Source organism: Mus musculus, chromosome 7 (genome assembly GCF_000001635.26).
Source record: "Mus musculus strain C57BL/6J chromosome 7, GRCm38.p6 C57BL/6J".
In the NCBI taxonomy this organism is placed as follows: Eukaryota; Metazoa; Chordata; class Mammalia; order Rodentia; family Muridae; genus Mus; species Mus musculus.
In genome coordinates, this window is record NC_000073.6 from 112,045,854 (window position 1) to 112,067,040 (window position 21,187).

At 36.2% G+C, this 21,187-nt stretch overlaps 1 protein-coding gene across 5 annotated transcripts in view; it reads left to right on the forward strand.

The window, feature by feature from the left end:
* Usp47 (ubiquitin specific peptidase 47) overlaps positions 1–21,187 on the forward strand; it is an 87,911-nt gene that overhangs the window by 22,378 nt on the left and 44,346 nt on the right. For 3 of the 5 annotated variants that reach the window (XM_006508273.4, NM_177249.3, XM_030243044.1), the window contains exons 2-8: positions 1,074–1,133; positions 7,364–7,567; positions 8,989–9,102; positions 10,622–10,760; positions 13,119–13,215; positions 17,393–17,538; positions 18,512–18,591. In XM_006508273.4, coding sequence (XP_006508336.1) covers positions 1,074–1,133; positions 7,364–7,567; positions 8,989–9,102; positions 10,622–10,760; positions 13,119–13,215; positions 17,393–17,538; positions 18,512–18,591 — 840 coding nt within the window. The remainder of the gene's footprint in view (positions 1–1,073; positions 1,134–7,363; positions 7,568–8,988; positions 9,103–10,621; positions 10,761–13,118; positions 13,216–17,392; positions 17,539–18,511; positions 18,592–21,187) is intronic. The other 2 variants (NM_001357952.1, NM_133758.3) reach the window with 1 other exon arrangement.

Genomic DNA, 21,187 nt, shown 5'->3' on the forward strand with positions numbered 1-21,187 from the left:
GGCACTAGATTCCTATGTTAGCTAAAAGTTATGCCAAAGAATTGGTACACATGTTTTGAAAATGCCACAGTGAAACTTGGGTCAAAGACGTGAGGCTACCAATGGAAAAGCAGTCTAGGTACCATGGACAGAGAGTGGTGAGTCCCAGACTGCCCGGGTTTGTTAGTGGCCTGCTTTCCACTGTATGATGAATGACTGCTCCAAGGGCTAAGCTTTGTTCACTGTTACATTCTAGGCCGCTGCTAGTGCAGCTTTAACAGCTGGTTGCAGGTCAGTATTATTTTGTGAAAAATATAGTCAACATTCTGAACCAAACTGAAATTTTCAAACTAACTGTTCTGGCACAGGAAAGTGGGTGTTAAAAGATAAGAAGCACAATTCAAATTTTGTGCCAAACAGAATGATCATGTTGGTTAGAAACTGAGTCACTGTAGAATAGAAAAGGTTTTGGTAGAACATATATTGAATTTGCTAATGATTGTTATTTTAGAATTGCCCTTAAAAAAAAACTCTTGTAGTACAGACTGTTCTTGAACTAATTATGTAGCTGAAGATACCATGAATTTCTGACCCTTCTGCCCTGAAGTCACTGTTTGAAAAATGATTACAGCTATTAGAATTATATTTCTGTTGTAAAGGCAAAATGACCTTTCTTTCATTCAGTATGTTCTCCATATTAAGCAAAGGAGGAGGCAAGAGAGAAATGTGTGTAGAAGCATGGATACTGCAGACTCAGGGTTTCAAGAAATTGCTTCTTGGTAATTAATGGTAACATTTCTTCTTGCATACAAATGTGTGTCTGCTTTCATCGTTGTTAAAAAATAGTACCTATAGTAAGCGTACCTTAAAGGTGCCTTTTGTTAAAAATGCCAGTTCATGTCATCACTGTACCATAGGTTTTCAGTATATATATACGACTGATACCCAGCATTAAAATTGCAATATAAATTATGAGTAAAATTCTAGATGGTCTTTAATTTTGTAATTGTATGTGTCTTAGAATGTATTTTGCTTTTATTTCACTTGTGCCTTTATTTTATGGAAATAATTCATTTTGTCTTTATATGCTATAGGATGTGTTTTGGAGATGCAGACAAAATATCTTTGATGAAATGAAGAAGAAATTTTTACAGGTAGCTTGCTGGTGTCACTGCTTTAGTGCGATAGTCAGCAGAGCGAGTAACAGCATGCTTGTGTTTTGTTCAATAGCAAAGCATGTCTTAAGTTTTCTGCTTGTCTGGCTACTTTACTCCTAAGCAGTTCTAGTAGCATACAAGTCATCTTAAATGAATTTTACATCTGTACAGTCCTTTGTATTTAACAAGTGAGTAAGGGAGAACTGAAAGAAAATGGTAGAGCCCTTAGTTTTGCATTTGAATGTAATATTAGTACAGATATATTTATTTTCTGCACTAAATAGTACTAGGGGATTAAATAAATTACTTACAAAATTACTGCTTATAAACTTTTGATATGATTTATTTATTCATTTATTTATTTATTGGGGGGGGGTGCTTGCTCCTGTGTGTGAAGGTCAAAGGACAGCTTGTTAGGGAACTCCATTCTCTGTTTCCATCATGTAGGCTCCAGGAATTAAGTTCAGGTCTTCAGCATGACAGCAAATGTCTTACACACTGAGCCCTATATCTAGAAAGCTTATTGAAGAATTAGATACAAATGTTAGCTTCTTGATCCCCTGTGGTTCTTTCTAATAAGCCCAAACTTCCCTGTGCACTACACTCTAACCAGTAGTTCATACCTCTCTCTCCTTCATTCCTCCACATCTGCTTTTCCCCTCAAGTTTCTTCTTTGTGTTTGCATGTGTCCCAAGTGTTGTTGTAAGTGACCACTTAGAAAACAGATTACTTGAGTATGTTAGGGGTTTGGATGGAGTATAAAGAGAATCTTAAAATAATTTTTAATGTAAATCAAGATCTTCATTAGTCAGCAGACCAAGATTTATAACTTAACTTGAATACTCTAAACAAGGCCAATAATTATATAAATTTCAGGTAGCAAAAAATATTTATACTCAATAATAATGTGTTGCAGTGTAGTATTTATGAATAGTGACTAGCCACAGCAAAGACCCAAGACTGGCTATCTTACCTTATGGCATCTTTTGCCCAGAAGTAGAGAAATGGACTTTGCATGTACATAAGTTTGTAACCATATTCGCTTAGTTTTAACATCATTGAAGGAAGAAAGCCTGGAGAGAAAACAGATTGACGGTTGAATGTGGAAGTAAAGAAGACCCTTCACGCAGGAAGTCATCCAAAGCCAAGTTAGGGCAAAGCACATGTGAAGACACAGTAGCACATGCACACACATACACACGTGCAAGCACGCATGCGCACGCACACACACACACATATAGTGTGTATAAACTACACAGGTATATACAAATATAATAAATGCCATAGGAGAAGGAAAAGACCCTTCATAGTGATTTAATTCTTTAACTTTTTTCTCTCAGAAAAATCAAATGTTGATACCTTTGAGTTTTGTTATTTTCTACAAATGACATTGAACATATGCCATCAACTATATATCTTTGTATTTTTAAATAAAAAACATCTAAGAACTGTTTTGTTGTCAGGGTTTTGTTTTGTTGCTGCTTTTGAGGTATTGGGGATTAAGTGTAGGACTTCACACCTCACACCTGCTAGGCAAGCCCAGCACTAAGCCATGTCTCTAGTCTCTTAGTTTTTTATTCTGAGTCAGCCTCACTAAGTTGCCTGACAGGTCTTGAACTTGGAATCTTCCTGCCTCAGTCTCTTAAGTTCTTAGAATTACAGTATTGTAAGCCCTAGCAAAGCTTGGGGATGTTGTTGTCATCATCGTTAGAAAAATCTCAATGTTGACAGCAATAACCTCTTAAAGTTTGACTGTTAAGAATATTTTTTTTAAAAAGCTGATTTGAGAACGTTATACGGGCTGGAGAGATGGCTCAGCCGTTAAAGGCTAGGCTCACAACCAAAAATATAAGAGAACGTTATACATTCAGGGTGTAATTGGGATTTCCCTTATCAGCTACTTCTGTATTCTCCTAGTAGCAGAGCAGTTTCTGGAAGAAAACACTATCTGCTCTGTGAATATCCTAATGTGGTTACTTTTTTGAATCAAGATTCTATTATTTATTTTAACTTTTTGAGGGTTTCTTTCCATTGTGCTGGAAAATCAGCTGCTTGTGCTGGGAATTTAGACACCAGACATCTTCCACATGCAGTGCTTAGGCTAATGTACGTACATGTGTGTGTGTGTGTTTGTAAAATAAATAGATTTGATTGTCCTCGTAGTTTTTCTATGTAGGGAACTTTGCTCTTCCAATACCTTATCCTAAGTGCATTTGTCTTCCTAAGTGGAACCTTTTGTAGGCTTTTAAAACTTTATAGCTTTCTCTCATCTTGAGTTCTTAGAACTCTTTGGACTAAACACTTGCTCCCTACTTTAAAGCATGAGCTGTGCTCAGATGTGTTCCCACTCCCACCCCACTATACCCCATCATCATCACATCTTCTGTAATAGTTTGCATGTGCCTGACTGTATCTTGCCATGTTTTTGTTACCTTCTGTTGATAGCAGCCTAGCATAACAATTAGTGGCTTAAAAGAACAATTAATTTATTTACTCAGGATTGTGTGGGATGAAGTTTGAGCAAAAACTCAGCTGTTGAGCTTTGTTCCTTGAGGCATCTTGCCTTGGCTCCATTTAGCTGGTGCTTGGCTTTAAATGGAAAGTCCAAGAATGCTATTCCCACATGTCACACATCTACCTCAGTGCTTCCACTCAGCGGCCACAATTGCCCATGTAGACTGCTACGGCTTCCACATAGCAAGCTAATGCTGGTGTAGTTGGATCTCTTACATGTGGGGTGGTTATAGAAGGGGTGGTTTCAGGATGCATAGTGGAGGCTACTGGTTTCTTAAGGCCCAGTTTTAAGTAGCACAGTGTCACACATTCTGATGGACCTAAACATAGCCAACTCAAGTTCACGAAAAGTGGAGAAAAGGAAAAAGAACAGTAATTCACCTGAAGATCATACTACCTTTTTCTTTGGGTCCCACCATTCTGCAGTAGAGCCTCAAAGAATAGGTATCTACCCAGTTGTCTCAAATCTATGAAATGTATTTTGAAATTTAATGTTTTAGAAAATTATTAAGTTGATACTGTAGAGGGGTTTTGCTTTTGAAAAGCTGTTTATTATAAAATTACAATGGCTTATTTATAATACCTTCCAATGGGGAAATTTTTTTTTTTTTCCTAATCAGTTTCCAAATTTGAGGTGAGGAAAAGAAAACTTTTTACAGGGATTTTAAAGTTAGGTGAAATGTATGGTTGATAGCCACATATTAAATTTAATTATAGGTGAAGTAAAGAAAAAACAAATAATTGGGTATAAAATAAAGTAATAGTTTATAAAGGGCTAGTTTAGACCTTTAAAGAACATTGTATTTGTTTAAATTATACTGGAATTAAATTCAAGAGTAAAACATGGTAGACATGGGAATTTTAGAAAACAGAGTAGGTACAAAGCTCTATCACATAATTGTTTTTAAAAGTTTGTGGGCTGGGGTGTAGTTCAGTAGCATGCCCAATGCTCTGGCTCAGTCCTCAACACTGCTCCCACCCCACCCTATCTCCCTCCCCCCAAATTCCAATCTAGGAATCGGTAACATAGAATGATAAAATATTATTAATCTATGCACTAATAATATTTTCCAGCTTAAAATGATAAAGTCTAATAGAAAAAGAATTGGATGACATATTTATAAGTAAAGAATTGCAAAACAGCATGTCTGCTCTGATTCAATGCCTGTATCTGAGAAGCCTGTGTATGTGCATAGGAAAAACACTGGAAAGTTGTTCAACAAAATCTTACTAGGTTTCTTTTGAGATATAGAATTATAAATCATTTCTCTGTCTTTTTTTATAGTCTTCATTTATTTATATATTTATTTTATTTAGTGACAAGGTCCAGCTCTGGCTGGCATAGAACATTCTTTGTAGACCAGGCTGTCTTTAAACTCATCTTTGCCTATTAATTGCTGGGATTAAAGGTAGGTACCACCATGCCCAGGCTTCACTGTTTTGAAAAGGGCAATATATACATACATATAAAATAATTATTGCCATTAAAAGAAGTAAAAGGAACAGATAAAATTAAATTTATGTTTACTATAGCACAGTTGCTCTTCACATGGGGTCTATTATAGTAACTTCACTGTATGTTCAGGTAGAAAGAGAAGAGTCTAGATATTTTTTTTATACTTTACTCTCACACATGTTAAAGAAGTTGGGCGCTAGGAATGCAGAGCCCTGTGATAGTGCCATAATATCACTTTAGTACAGTATGCTATAGCATCTTCCATATCATATTCTCCTAACATATATTAGAATTATGAAAGCAGATACTTGATGGGCATGGTAGGTCATACCTTTAATACCAGCACTGGGAAGGCTGAGGCAAGAAATTCAAGATCAGCCTGGCCTAGGATGTTAACAGATTCTGTCTCAAAACAAACAAAAATCCATAAACAAAACCAAAAAAAAAAAGTTCACTAGTTGAAATTATTTTGAGTTCACTCTTTTACAGCAGACCAGATTTTTTTTAAGTCTGGCTTATGTTTATTAGTTTTAGTTTTAAGTGTGTAATCTAATCCATTCTGTGTGTTAATGTCCACTTTAAATACAGAGTTGAAGGCTTTTCCTCTGTTTCATAGGTATATTAATAATAATAGCCTTTTGTTGTAGTCAGTTTTTATAGATTAGGTATTTTTTATTTTCATTTTTGTTATTTATAGATTGGGTATTTTTTATTTTCATTTTTGTTATTGTTACTAATTAAAATTTTTATTTGTCTGAAATGAAGTGCTAGCCAATCTGTTGTATAGAGATGTATTTCTATTCCAGTCTAATAGGATTAACCTTAATTCACACAATCCCTTACAAGTCCAAAATTGACATTGCAGAAACAATGATTGCAGTGATTTTACTTTACCTCACCTGACATAAACTTTGTGGCTATCCTGTTTTCAGTATTCATCACTGATACTAATTCTAATTTTAAATTGGATAATAAGAACGTAAAAGGTTGAAGTTGATCCTGTTACAGACAAGGAATTCTTGTAAATGGGACTTTAACTAAGAGCGAGAGTATTGGCTAACATACAGAGACTATAAATTCAGTCTGCAGTACGACACAGTGAGGAGAGGTGAGAATGGGAGAAGAGAGGATGGGACAAGAAGGGGAAAGGAGAAGACAAGATGCTTGGCTAGAACACCAGGGTGTAAAGGGTGTGTTTCTGAAGAGCCTTTCACAAGGATGCCACCCACAGCTCCTCCAGGGAAAGCACGAGATGTAGCACCAGAGCTAGTGTTCCAAGTAAACTTCTCAGGATGGGAAGGGAAGGTGTTGCCACAATTTTGATAGAAGATACTCTGATTATAGCATGAGAACAGAGCAACAAGGGATGCCTAAGTAGACTAGAAGAGGAAAGCTGGAACTGGAAGACGCTCAGCTTGGCTCTGGTTTCAGAAGCTGGGTAGATATAGGTAACTCATGTTGAGGTCGCCATTAGATGAGGAAGAGGGAATTTCTTCTACTCAAGCATCTGGTGTGTTCAGACACAGTTGATTTAACTGTTAGTATCATGAGAAATGGAAAAGGAAGTCAGTATTTTCAAGAGCTTAAGGGAGGGTATAGGGCATACTTGTTTTTTTTTTTTTTTTGAGAAGGATATATATATTTTTTTAAATTGTCTTGACATTTACTGATAAAAAGAAGGAAGGAAAATTTATAATTCAGTTTCCAGGTTGATAGCTGAAAAGACTTGGTAATGATATATTTTTAAAGGTCAAACTTGTTAATTGAGAACTTTTTACATGTATGAGTGTTTTGCCAGCATGTGTGTCTGTATACCACCAAAATGCTTGGTGCCTGTGGAAGCCAGAAGAGAGCATTGGATCTGGAGCTGAGTTAGAAGTGCATATGAACTCATGCTCAGCATGAGTACTGAGAACTAATAAATTCAGGTCCTTTAGAAGAGCAACAGGCTCTCTTAACCTGAGTCATTGCTTTAGCCCTAAATTTTGTAATTTTTAACTTTAAGTTTTCATGGCTTCTTGGCTCTATTGCTTTATAACCTTAAAAGGTAAAAGCAGATACCCATAGGAATGGCTACTTCCCCCAAAGCAATCATGGTGCTTATGTTTGACATGATCTATTGGGATGTGTTTCAAACAGAGTAAAACAACACAGAGAAAATACTGTCTTATGGGTTCTTTACGCTGATCATAAAATTTTATGGTTAGTTATACTTGTGTTTCTTTTAAGAATAATTGAAACTTTTTTAAAATTTCAGATAGAAAATGCTGCTGAAGAACCTAGAGTCTTATGTATAATACAAGACACTACTAACTCGAAGACAGTGAGTGAACGGATCACATTAAATTTACCAGCATCTACCCCAGTCCGAAAGCTCTTTGAAGATGTGGCCAACAAAGTAGGCTACATAAATGGAACCTTTGATTTGACCAGGGAAAATGGAGTCACTACTGCTGACATGGTAAACCCTCAGACTTAAAGCATTTGCTTAAGCTGCTAATAATAATGTCATAGCTGTGATTACTGCTGTTGTTAGTGGTGCTAAAATGAAAGCTTGGACATTACAATTTCCTTTATATGGTTATCAAAACCGTATAGACACAGTGACTGATCCCTCTTCCCTTGCCTTGGTTCTAGAGTCACCAGTTGTCCTAAAATTTGCATAATATCAGGTCATCAGTTTTGTATTCATAAAAAGGTGACTATTATACATATCAACTAAAGGAAATTTTTCATGTTTACTGGAAGTTTATTTTAATAAAAATTATGAATAAAATCACTTTCATTTCCTTTTATTTGTGTAACTGTGCATTTTAACTCTCAAGCTCAAAGGTATTTCTGATGTATGCAGTCTCAGATGTGTGAGTTTGTTTTATGTCTCAGTTTCTGTGGTAGTAACTGCTTGCTTCCTTTGTGATGTTTCTGTTTCATTTTCTGTGTTGTCTCATTTCTATACTGCAGCATCTCCCCAAAGGCTTAGTGATTCTTGTTTTACTCGGAGATCTTTGTAGTCAAGAATCTGCATGGAGGCTGACTAAATGTGCAGTATTCAGTTTCCATTTTCATGTTAGAGGGATGGGGCGTGCCGATGTTAGCCCATCTCTCTGGGGTTGAGAGATGACCAGCATCTGGTTGCATGGTTCTGCTCTCTACCTCGGTGGCTATAGTATCCAGAGAGAATAAATTCTGATGTCCACTGCTTAGTCCAAGGAGGAAAAGGAGGGGCTGGCCTGACCAGAACGCCTTTCCTCGTTTGTTCACTAGTGTTTTCTACCACCTTTATCTCCATAAGTCTCCTAGAGGCACTTTGAACTGTAGGTACTTTGAGCTCTAGGGTTTTTCTAGATTTGTTTTTTTCATAAGTCATAACTGTTTTCTATCTTACTTTTTAATTTCTCAGAATTTCTGGTATGTTCATAGTACTCTGTTTTCCTGTGCTATTGCTAAATTTTTAAAAACAAAAAGCAAAAAAAAAAAAAAACCTTTTGACATTCTTGGAGATTGGAGGATTATTCAGTAGTTATATAACTTTTTCTAGTTTTTATGAAAATCTATTGCATTGCATACATTTTAGAAAAAGAAATCTATGTGCATGTACAAGCAGTATTGATTTTTAGTACACATTATGCTTACATCAATCCCTTCGCCTTTTCTTTGTTTGGGGTTTTAGATGCTGGGGAATGTGACCCTCTGGGATGCTCACAGCATAAACTGTCAATTGAGCTCAGCAATTCAGCTCGTGATAGAGGGGTTCATTCAAAATCTAGCTTAAAAGAAATTTAGCCAAATCATTACTGAAATATTTACATATAAATATGTGTGTGTTTGGTGTTTTATTATCACATTTTTATATATACTCTTAACATTATTTTGTACCCATAGGCACCACTGGATCACACCAGTGACAAGTCTCTTCTTGATGCTAATTTTGAGCCAGGAAAGAAGAACTTTCTGCATTTGACAGATAAAGATGGTGAACCGCCTCAGATGTTGTTGGTAAGCTATTTAGAAAGACATAATTTTTGTGCACTAGGAGTGCAGTTTTCCGAAGGAAGAAGGGATGTACAATTGTGTGATAATGATAGTTGAATGTGATGGCATGAGTGCCTCAGGTCTCCACAGCACCATTGTAACATTTAGTTTGTTGCCTCACTGGAACTACTGCTATGCAAAGGATGGGGAGGCTCAGGTTAGAATACCATGCAAACTTGTAGTCCCATTGCCTTTCCTCTGGCTCAGTATAAAACTCATTAGTTCTTTTGGGAGACCATTTCCATTCGCATTCTCTAGACACCCCCATCCCCATGTCAATCAGGTGCTTTCTCTGACTTACTCACCACAGTTCACTTACTTGAACAGGCTCCTGTTGAGCCCACTGACTCCCAATTAGAAGGGCATTTTTCCAGAGTTTTGACTTTTGAAGAGGTGTGCAAATAGAAGTAAAAGCACTATCCATTCGAGATACTATTTCTTTTTAAACTACTGTGGTGCTGGAGAGATGGTTCGGAGATTAAGAGCACTGGCTGCTCTTGTAAAGGATGAAGGTTTGATTCCTACCTAGCACATACATGGCAGCCCACAACTGTGATTCTAGTCCCAGAAGATTCAATACTCTCTTGGTACTGCATGCATATAGTGCACAGACATATATGCAGGCAAATACTCAAACACACAAAATTTAAATATACAATCTCAAAGCAAAACAAAAACCCACTATGGTAAGTAAATCTTGTTTGATGGTTATAAGTTCCAGAGGATGTAGATGTGGAAAAATTTAAAGGCCTGGTCTGATTTGCGTAGGTGTTACAGAATATGGATTTTTTTTCAGAGCCTTTCTTTCTCTTCACTACAATTTGCTTAGAATGAGTTGTTGTATTTAATGGCCTCAGTTAGAAATGTGCTGTGAATAGAGCTGTCCCTTTGAGCCGGAGACGGTGATAAGCAGTGTGTCCATGCTGAAGCGGCACTCTCAGGCACCCGGAAGCCTGTTTTGTGGCATCACAGAGTTCTGATTGGTTTTGGGTGACTCTGAAATTGGAATTAGCTATTAGAGCAGAGCTCCAGAGTCTCGGTGTTAGAGTTGCAGCTTCAGTTGCTTAGTCACCGTCATTGCCTCATCCCCACTGCTTATGCTGGTTTGTGCCCTTTAGCCCTTTGCAGTGTATTACACATTAACAGGAAGTCTCTCGTTAGAGGCTGAGCAGCTCTCCATTCCATCCAGTAGCTCCTGAACAGCCTCGGCTTCTAGGCCTAAGCTTTAAAAGTGACTATGAAGTGCTCACTCAGGACTTGAGTGCTACATCTAAAACATTTGAAGGAGGGCTTTAAAGGAATCTACAAAATTAAGTTCTTTGGAAGGGGCCAGTCTTCTGAGTATTGCCTAGTCCTCTGAGTGAGACATCTTTCAGAGCTGCCTGCAGGAAACCCAGGACACACTTTCCATGGGTGCCTGTTAGAAGCAATCTTAGCATGCTTCAACTTTTTCTCAGTAAATCCTGGCTGTGCTGCTTTTTAGGAGGACTCCAATAACGTGGATGACAGCGTGCATGACAGGTTCATAGGTCCACTGCCAAGAGAAGGTTCTGTGGCCTCTACCAATGATTATGTCAGCCAGAACTACTCCTATTCATCAATTTTGAACAAGTCAGAAACTGGTAAGACCTATGTATTGTTGTGTTTCATACAGTCATAATCTCAGCAAGTTCAGGCTTAATTGAATTTCTTCATTCCATCAGTAGGAACTGAGCTTCAGAGCAAGATGACTGGCCAGCAACAGCAGAGTCAGCACTGTACCATTTCTTCTCTCATCCACTTGCTCTCTTAACTGCATTGTTTCTACCGTTATTTATCTGCAATCTAAAAAATAATGGATATTGTGTTCTGAAGAAAAGTTATTTTGGTTACTTTCTGTCAAGAGTGCATTCTGACATTTCTGAAGTCAGCTTCTCTGGAAATGAAGTCTTTTTTTCCCTTTTTAGATTCAGATGGGCTGTGAGGAAATATGCTTCCATGAAGCAGACAGAACACACTTATTTTATTGGGCCTATTATATCTTTTAGTTTAATTGTTATGATTGAAGTAAATTAGGTTTTCACACTCATGTGGGTTCACAATCATCTGTGGCTCCATCCAGGAGATCCGATGCCCTTATCTGACCTCTACAGGCACATATGTGGTATGTATACATATGTACACATGCAGTCAAGACACATATACAAATAAAATAAAAAGAAACAAATCTTTTTAACCTGTTAGATTTTTTTTCTGAATATGATTAAGCCTAGATTTCATTAAAGTTTTTTGTTTATTTAATGTGTATAGGTGTTTGATAATGCGTATCTGTATACCATATGTGTACGTTACCCACTGAGGACAGATGAGGGTGTCTGATCCCCTGGAACTGGAGTTACAGACAGTTGTGAGCTTCCACATGGGTCCTCTGGAAGAACAGCCAGTGATCTTAACTGCTGAGCCCTCTCTCCAGCCCTAGATTATTAAAATTTTATTTCATCTTACTAGGCTAGCTTATTTGAAGGTTTCATGTATATATGATTGGTTAGTTACCTTATGAATATAATCTAGATCCATGTCATGTCTTCATCTTACAACAAACCTTTTTCATAAGGTAGTGTTTCATCCATGTTGAAAGAAATAAAAACAAGTACAGAGATGTCTTTTGTACAGCTAGTTAATGCTAAGCATGGTTTTTGAATCTTTCTTTTTAAAAATTTGAAAAAGATTTTAAATATCGCATTCAACACCTATCTCAACAGTAAAGTCATAGATGTACATTCCAGGCTTTGTTTTAATATGACCTATAGTATTATGTTTGTTATATTTTATAATTAGAACTTAGAATGATTTTTTTTTCATAGATAATCACGATGGAGTTTATTTGCTCTGGAAATAGCAAAAGGGACTATGGTCTTTGGTTTATAACTTCTGTCAGTGGATTTTGGATGCATACCACCCAGGATAAAAGAGGATGCAGAATTATTTCAAAGTATAGCACATAGCAAAATTGCTTGTAAAGTCAAAAGGATTTATTTCTTCAAAAGTCATGTAGAAATGATTGCTTAAAACGTCAATTTCCAGGTTTACTTCCCAAAATGCTAGTGGGACTGCTCTGAGTCAGGACAAAAAATTGTTCATCTTGTTTTAAATAAGTACTATGAAGATTGTTCTGAGATTATTAGGATACTTTGAAAAAGTTGCAGCTTTAACAAATCAAGATTCTTGAAATAGTTTGATATTTGTTCTGATAGCTAAGTCCTTTATATGAGACACTTATAAAATGCTGGGTATTAGGTCCAAATCCCTATCTTGTGAATTCATTGAAATTAAGATAATGGTTTTTAGAAGTGTTGTTATTTTTGTGCAAATAAAACATGCCATTTGTTACATTATAAAATTAAAAGGCATTGACAGTACTCCATGTAGTAACCACTTTTAGTTATTTTGCTTATTTTTATCTTACCTCATGAAATAATGCTTTTAAGAAAATGGATAATGCTTACAAATATTCATAAGCATGGGGATCTGAGTTGGCTCCCTGTGTTAGTGCTGCAGATCAAATAAATTTGATTCACAGGGTTGGTGACGGGGTCGGGGAGAGGCAATTAGGCAGTTGGGCTAGTTGGATCTTCCTGTGTTATATATGATGTTTAAAGTGAAAATGCTTATATATTTCCATCTTAATTATTGGTGTTTAGACTTAGAGAATAAGATTATTTACACTAATATAACCTAGTGTAGTACATTTGTTATTCTTAATATCTTGTTAAATATCATATAATACCTATTTGTATCTTGGTAACAAAGTATCCTGACTTTTGTTGAGAAAGTTTACCTAATACATACTGCAGAAGAGAGCTTTCTTAAGTGGCATTGAAAAAAAAAAAAACAGAAATAATTTCCAACTAATCAGTCTTGTCCTCTGTTATGTATTTTTTGTTTTTGTAGTGTTTTAGCCCAAGTGCTAATCTGTCTATATTTGTATTTTCTCTTTAAAGGTTATGTGGGATTAGTAAACCAGGCGATGACGTGCTATTTGAATAGCCTTTTGCAAACACTTTTTATGACTCCTGAATTTAGGAATGCATTATATAAGTGAGTATTTGAAAAATGTTCTATAAGTGAAAGTAAGAATAAAAGTACAGTTTTTAAATCCTAAATTAAATTTACCTTCATAGATTTACTTGTAATATTTGGGATATTTCTTACTTTATAAGCTGACTTCCTGTATATTATATATGAACAAGAGTCTACCGAAAGACTGACATAAAAGCAATGGGGAGGAAGAATCATAAATGATCTGATAGAAAAGGGTCAAATTATTGAATGTCCCCATTCATAATTTTACTGCTTTTGTCCATTCATAATTTTACTGCTTTTGTAGGGAAGGAGTGTCTGATTTTGAGAGAGTCCAGAACATATGCATTGATTTTCTTCCCTCTCTAAATTTAAGATTTCAGTGTTGATTTTTGAACTCATAAACTCTCTAATTAAAATACGACATAGCTTGTTTGTTAAATGTGTTTGTATATTTCTAAGACTAGCTCATATACCTTAAATGCTTTATGGAAGAAGTCCACGTCTAGTAAATTTCAGCCATTTTATGAATGTTTTCTTATAGTATAGTTCATGTACTTCTGCTTAGTAAGTATCTGTAACTTAGGGAGTGCTTTGTTTTGTTTTGTTTTCCAAATAGGGTTTCTCTGGGTAGCCCCAGTTGTCCTCATACTCACGCTGTAGATCATGCTGGTCTTGAACTTACAGAAATCCACCTGCCCAAATGCTGGGATTATAGGCATGTGCCATATGCCCAGCAAATTAGACTTTTAAAGTCTAAGTAAACTTCTTTTCCTTTTTCTCTTCCTTTTGAGTGGCTCCTTTGAAATAATCTATGTATTTGAATTCTCTTTAAAGTTGTAGTGGCATTGGTTGTATTGCTTGTGTTCTCACCCATATATTCACTTGTAAGCTTGTTCTCTGGATTTGCTTGTAGAAACAGACACTTTTAATTCATTATCATTTGTTGCCTAGCAATAATTATATTCTAGGTTCTTGGGAGGATAGAGATGTAGGAAAAGTAAGATCTTTGTTTTCAAGTAATTTATGATCTGTCTATAATAAGTACCTGTGTGTTGTGAAATAATTTATTTCACATTTAACATTTGGGGTCAGCTAAGTGCCACAAGGGCTGAAAGAGGAGAGATATTAGTGAAATATGGAGAAATAGTGAAATAGATATATTAGGCTTAGTGAAATAAAGTTTGAAATAGGTCATGAAGTAGGTGTGTTTGGGCTAGGTTGACAAGAAAGAGAACATTATAAGGAAACTTTTAGATGTCATAGTGAATAGTAGTTAGTGCTCCCTAAATAATGTGTTAGTACTATTGAGAGCCCTTTTATATGCTTACCCACTTCTCAGAATAGCTGTGAATTATTTGTTGTTGTTGTTGTTGTTGTTGCTGCTGCTGCTGTTGTTATCACCACCATTTGGTAAAATCAGTTACTAAGTACACAGATACTGCTGAGGCCACACTAGAGGTGCCAGGATGCAATTGCCGTTGTCCCTGTGCTATAGCTGTTGGCAGTTGATTCAGGTGGGTTGCAGAAGCCCCTAGATGCGCACAATGGCTGGGATGGGCTAGAACCTGCTGGGAAGATTTAAGTACTCCAAAATGATTGCCTGCTGCTACAAATCTGCCTGGCATCCTAGGTGCTTGTTTAACTGTGTGTTCTCAAACTCTGAAGGTAACCTGCAAATTTGCAGCTCTGTAGAGCAGGCTATTGGGTAGCAAGCATTCCTTGGACACTGACTGCATTACCATGAGTTCTATCTGACACAGAGTTCACGGCGTTAATAAGACTTGAATTCCCCCTTAAGAGCTTCCATAGAGAACCTATATAAATAAGTTCATTTTACAAGCCCAGTATGCCAAGGGAGATAATAAAGCAAAGTAGAGAGAGTAACTTCTGGAGGAAATGTTGAGAAGGGTCATAGCTTTAGAGAGTGAGGAAGGGAAACAGCCATGAGAGCAGCCTTCAAGGGAACCCAAGAACTGTAAGTAGAGAAGTGTTTGAGGGCCATTGAAACCCACTGTAGTGGGGATAAGGGTTAAAACACAGATTCAATGAGGTGGACTTTTGACATTGAGGTTTTAGATAGAAGTTTACAGCAGTGTGATATCAGAGTGTAGATAAACCTAGGGCCCTCACTGGACTGCACAGGAGCAGCACCACAGTGAAAGATGAAGTTGCACATTCATCCTTTGTATGTGGCCCACATAGACGCTTCACTGTTGACTTGAAGGCTTGTGATACAGTCTGTGAATTATTAGGAAGCTTATGTAATGCAGGTCAAAGAATGATTTGAAAGAAGTCCTTTTGAGGGTCTGTGATTAAGCTGAGCTGGGATGCATGGGGTCAGAGTGGCAGTTGTGGGTAGTACTGGTATTTCTGAGTGAAAACCTGAGATGACACTCTGGCAACCTTTTTAGTAGTAAAAGAATGGGAAGAATTGAATGTGTCAACAAAGTGTCTGACTATATAACTTATGAAATTGCAAGTCCCAGCAAAATGTATAACCTTTTAAGGTTGTAATGGAATTTTGAGATCCTATAATTTCAATTCTAAAACCTTCCATAAGGATAACTAACAGGAGAGCTAGTGGCTGAGTATAGAGGAAGGTAAAGCACATGTGGTCTCAGAGAAGAAAAGTGAGTCAGAGTCTGAAGGGTTTGCCCATGGGTAAAAGGGGGCAGAGCCATACAGGTGCAACCTCTCAGTCCTAATATAAGAAACAGTGAACACTTGACAGAGGGACGGAGTCAAAGCAAAACCATTTGTAAACAGGAAAGTAGGAAACTTAATAGTTAGCCTCGAGTAGTGGAGTGATCTTAGCATTGCCAGTTTTAGACAGGAAACCATTAATAGTATTCTTAATGTTTGGGGGTTTGCATTTTGTTTTGTTAAATATGTTTAACACCTTAAGAATTCCAGAGTATAGTAGCCAACTGGGGTTATCCAATCTTTTCTCTGCCATATGATCCTAAGTTTTTTATCTGGGAGTCCCTGTAGCTAGGCCTAGATGATCACTTACAAATTTATGAGAATAAAATTCTACTGGGATTATTTTATTTACTTAATAGCTTTTAAATTTTTATGTGCATTGGAATTTGGCCTGCATGTATGTCTGTATAAGGAAGTCAGATTCACTGAAACATAAGTTACACACAGTTATGAGCTGCCATGTGGATGCTGGGAATTGAACTCTGGTCCTCTAGAATAACAGCCAATGCTCTTAACCACTGATCCATCTCTACAACCTCATTAATAGCTTTTAAAAAATGTATAGTTGAATATTTGAAACATTTACAAATGAGGAAATGGTACCACAAGTCCATGTGTACTCATTACCCAGCTTTGAATGGCACCAATTGGTAATCTCATCTTTTTATATCAGTGGTTCTTAACTTGTAGGTCACAACCCTTGGGGATGGGGCATTAAACAACCCTTTCACGGGGGTCACTATTAGATATGCTACATATCAGGTAGCTACATTACAGTTCATATTAGTGAAATTAAAGTTATGAAGTAGCAATGAAAATAATATTATGGTTGGGGGTCACCACAACATGAGGAACTGTCTTAAACAAATGCACCATTAGAAAGTTTGAGAACCACTGCTTTGTATGTAAGCTTCCATCGCGCTGGCGTGGCAGGCATAGCTTCATTTCACCTGTGATATGACAGCTCAGTGTTTGAGTTCCTGGCATGGCGATATAACTTTTTGAGCCATTTGTATAAGTCAGATCCAAACAAGACATATAACATTATAATTGATAATGTATAAACCTTATAATTGATCAGTATGATTCTTAATTGATTTAATCTGTTTTTAACTTCTTTTGTTCTCCTTTGTAATTCTCTGAAAACATATATTGAATATGTTTTTTCCGAGTTTGGGTTTTAATGTTTTGTCAGTGGATATTCTACATTTTTTTGTGAATTACTTACTGGACAAGGTTTTCATCAGATTCAGATCTGACCCTTACATTTAAGTGAGCTTTGTCTTTTATTCTCAAGACTGGAGCTGCCTTGTGCCTTTTGTTTAGTTTTGAACTTGTAAATTAGAGAAAAACTGATTAGATATTCTTAGTTTTAGTTAATATCCAAATTCTGTGTATTGCCTAGAATTAAGATCTTATGTGATGGTTTTGATATTGAATATGAAATGAAATAATTTGATATAATTAACATGATCTCATCCTCTCCTAGGTGGGAATTTGAAGACTCTGAAGAAGATCCTGTAACGAGTATCCCATACCAGCTTCAAAGGCTTTTTGTTTTGTTACAAACCAGCAAAAAGAGAGCAATTGAGACCACAGATGTTACAAGGAGCTTTGGATGGGATAGCAGTGAGGGTAATAATTCTTTTAATGATAACGACTTCTAGTGTTCAGAGATTTCTGGATTACAGTGTCACACCTATTATTATCTTTACCTGAAACATCTTGCTTTTTATTTGGATGTTAAAGTAATTTATTTTTAATTACTTAATATCTGAGAGATAAATTTTAACAATTAAGATTCTCTTACAATTGAATTTGATATGTTCTATTTTTAATGAGTTTAAACTTTTTTATAGTTTTTTTTCAAACATATTTTTTACATAATAAAGATACTGGGAAAAAAACTTTATTAAAAAGGAGCAATCTTTTTAACTTTGTAACTTTAAAAAATATTATTTCTTTTTTTAATTGTTTTTTGAGATTATAGTGTAATTATATCATTTCTCTGTCTTCTTTCTTCCCTCCAAACCCTCTTATATTCTTCTCCTTGCTCTCTTTAAAATTCGTGCCCTCTTTTCTTAGCTGTGTAGTAGTGGCACACATCTTTAATCCCAGTACTAAGAAGGCAGAGAGAGGTGGATCTCTGTGATTTTGAGACCAGCCTGGTCTACAGAGTGAGCTGCAGGAGAGCCAGGGCCACATAGACACTGTCTTGAAAAACAAAACAAAAAGTATGGCCTCTTTTCTCATTAATTGTCATTACATACATATCATAGATATATCCATTAGAACTGGACTCTGTAGCTCTACATTTTGGTTGGTTGTGGTTTTCTGTCTGATGCAGGAAGAAATGTCCTTAATGTGGGGTGTCTAACACATTTCTTTACAATAAAAATTAACAAGTATTGCAGTACCACAAAGCTAATGCTACTTATACAACATTGGTTTGATTATTTTTTGTGACTGTCCTTTCATAGCTGCAGTATTTCTTCCTATGTTCTTAAAACTTCTTAAAATAGATTTGTCCACGTTTGTATTTATGTTGAAACAGTAACACAATGTATACTGTCTGATACTATTTTTAATTAAATTTTATATTAAATAGCTTGGCAACAGCATGATGTACAAGAACTGTGCCGTGTTATGTTTGATGCTTTGGAACAGAAATGGAAGCAAACAGAACAGGTAAATTCTCTCTCTCAAGGTAAAGGGACAATGTGCTAAGAAGGCAGATAGGATCTTAAAATGGCTTTTAATTTGTTGGATTTTTTTAAGACGTGGGCATCAGTCTGCTATAGTTAGAAGTTAAATTCCAACTATATGGAACTCTCTTAAGTTATTGACTGAGTCTGAAGCATTTTCATCACACCACTACAGACCTTGGTTTCTTCATTGTCCTAGTTATGGTTTGTGTTGCTGAGATGAAACACCATGACCAAAAGCACCTTGGAGACGAAAGGGATTATTTGACTTAAACTTTTACATCATAGTCTATCATTGAAGGAAGTCAGGACAGAAACTCAAACAGGGCAGGAACCTGGAGGCAGGAGCTAATACAGAGGCCATGGAGGAATGCTGCTTACTGGCTTGCTCCCCGTAGATTGCTCAGCCTGCTCTTTTATAGAATCCAGGAGCACCAGCCCAGGGATGGCACCACCTACAATGGGCTGGGCCCTCCCACATCGATTACTAATTAAGAAAATGCCCTACAAGCTTGCCTACAGCTAGATATTACGGAGGCATTTTCTCAATTGAGGTTCCTTTCTCTCTGATGACCCTAGCTTGTGTGGAGTTGATATGAAACTAGCTAGCACATTCATCAGCAAAATAATGGAATTTGGTCTATATGAGCAAGATCTTTTTCCACTCAGGAAAAAGGGAGTGTGGATTTTGAGTAGTTTTTCCTTCTTTTTTTTTTTAAATAAATGATAATTTGTACCATATTATAAAGTGTATTCATTAAGCTTTATATTCATTTTGATGATCAATCAGGTGTAGTCATATGCTTTGACATTTAAGGTCCTTATTTATCTGACCTAACTAACTGAGTGGCTTGACTCTGGGATTCCATGTGGATGAGAGTATAATAGAGCAGCCCAGGGGTGAAAGAGGAAGAGGTCCAAAGGTGGCAGGCACAAGGACCTGTGATTGGAATACTGCGATGGCTTGGAAGAGAATCTTTTAAACAATAGGTGGGACCCATTTGTACATTATGAAGTCAGGCCTATACCCGAACTTTTAAAAGATGAATAGAAAATACATAAGAGAATTTATAAATAGGAATAAGTATTGTTTTATAACTGTTGATTTGCAAAAAAAAAAAAAAAAAGGTGGGGAAATACCAGATTTTTTTTTTTTTTTGACACTTGTTTGAACCAAAATTCTATATGCAGAAGACCTGACTGGAGCAGGAAAATGAAGAAAGATCCATCAAGTCAGTTGTATTAGAGTAGGCAGCTTTGGTGAATCTAGTCTGAAGGTGTGTAGATCTATCCTGGACATTTCAAAAGATGTAAAATTATGAGGAAGGAAACTGTTAGTATGTTTTCTCTCTGATTTGTTTTTTACTTTTTTTTTAAAGATTTGTTTATTTATTATATGTAAGTACACTGTAGTTGTCTTCAGACACACCAGAAAAGGACGTCAGATCTCATTACAGAGTGAGCCACCATGTGGTTGCTGGGATTTGGACTCAGGACCTTTGGAAAAGTAGTCAGTGCTCTTAACCACTGAGCCATCTCACCAGCCCGATTTGTTTTTTACTTGAGAAATTATTAAAAAAAAAAACATTTAAACAACCTGGTGATTTCTCTGTGTAATCCTATGGGATTGAGTAATTTATATAAATGGTATTAGGGGCTGTTTCTTCTTCATAGGTCTGAAGTTACCCTTCCTCCTTGTTCACATTCCTCTCTGTGAGTCAGCACTTCATTAAGATCAGTTGAGGCATCCCTTCTGACTTCCTAAAATTTGATAACAAGAATCTTGAGCCAGCATTCGAGAGGCAGAGGCAGGCAGATTTCTGAGTTCAAGGCCAGCCTGGTCTACAGAGTGAGTTCCAGGACAGTCAGGGCTATACAGAGAAACCCTGTCTCCAAAAAAAACAAAAAACAAACAAACAAAAGAATCTTGAAGCAAGACATTCATATGAAGGGTCATTACTTAGGGAATTACTTGCCTACTTTGAGTCAGAAGAGCCCTGGCTGGCTGTGAGAAGTAGGTGAAAGATGCATTCTTTTAGATGAGGATATTTTGAGGGAGATTAATTCTAAGGTATTGTTTGAATTTTCGTATCTTAACCTTCTTTAAATTATTTTATCTTTAGTATTAAAATTTAAATTTTTCTTTGCCCGAGTTAGCAGTGGAATTTTATAAATCAGAATAAACTGTGAGACTAGTGGTGTTTGTGTAAGGCATTCAGAACACAGACAGCTCCTTAGCTCTGTAACAACCTACCTGACTAGTGTGGATTAGGATCCAGTCTAAAGAAAAGGAACATAGTGATTGATAATTGATGTCATTACCATCTATTTTACTACCTAAGAGTTTTATTGATTAAGAGTATTGAAATAGTTAATTATATACATTTTGTCTTAAATTAATGATAATCTAATTTTATTAATTTCTTTTTCAGGTGGTTAGTTTTTCAATTGTCAACTTTGTTCCCGAAATTTTAGATATTTATTATATTGGCTTTCTAAAACTTTAGTAGGAAAAAATCAATATCATTTTGTGTCTCTTTTAATACCAAGGAATTGTATATTGATATAACTTAAAATTG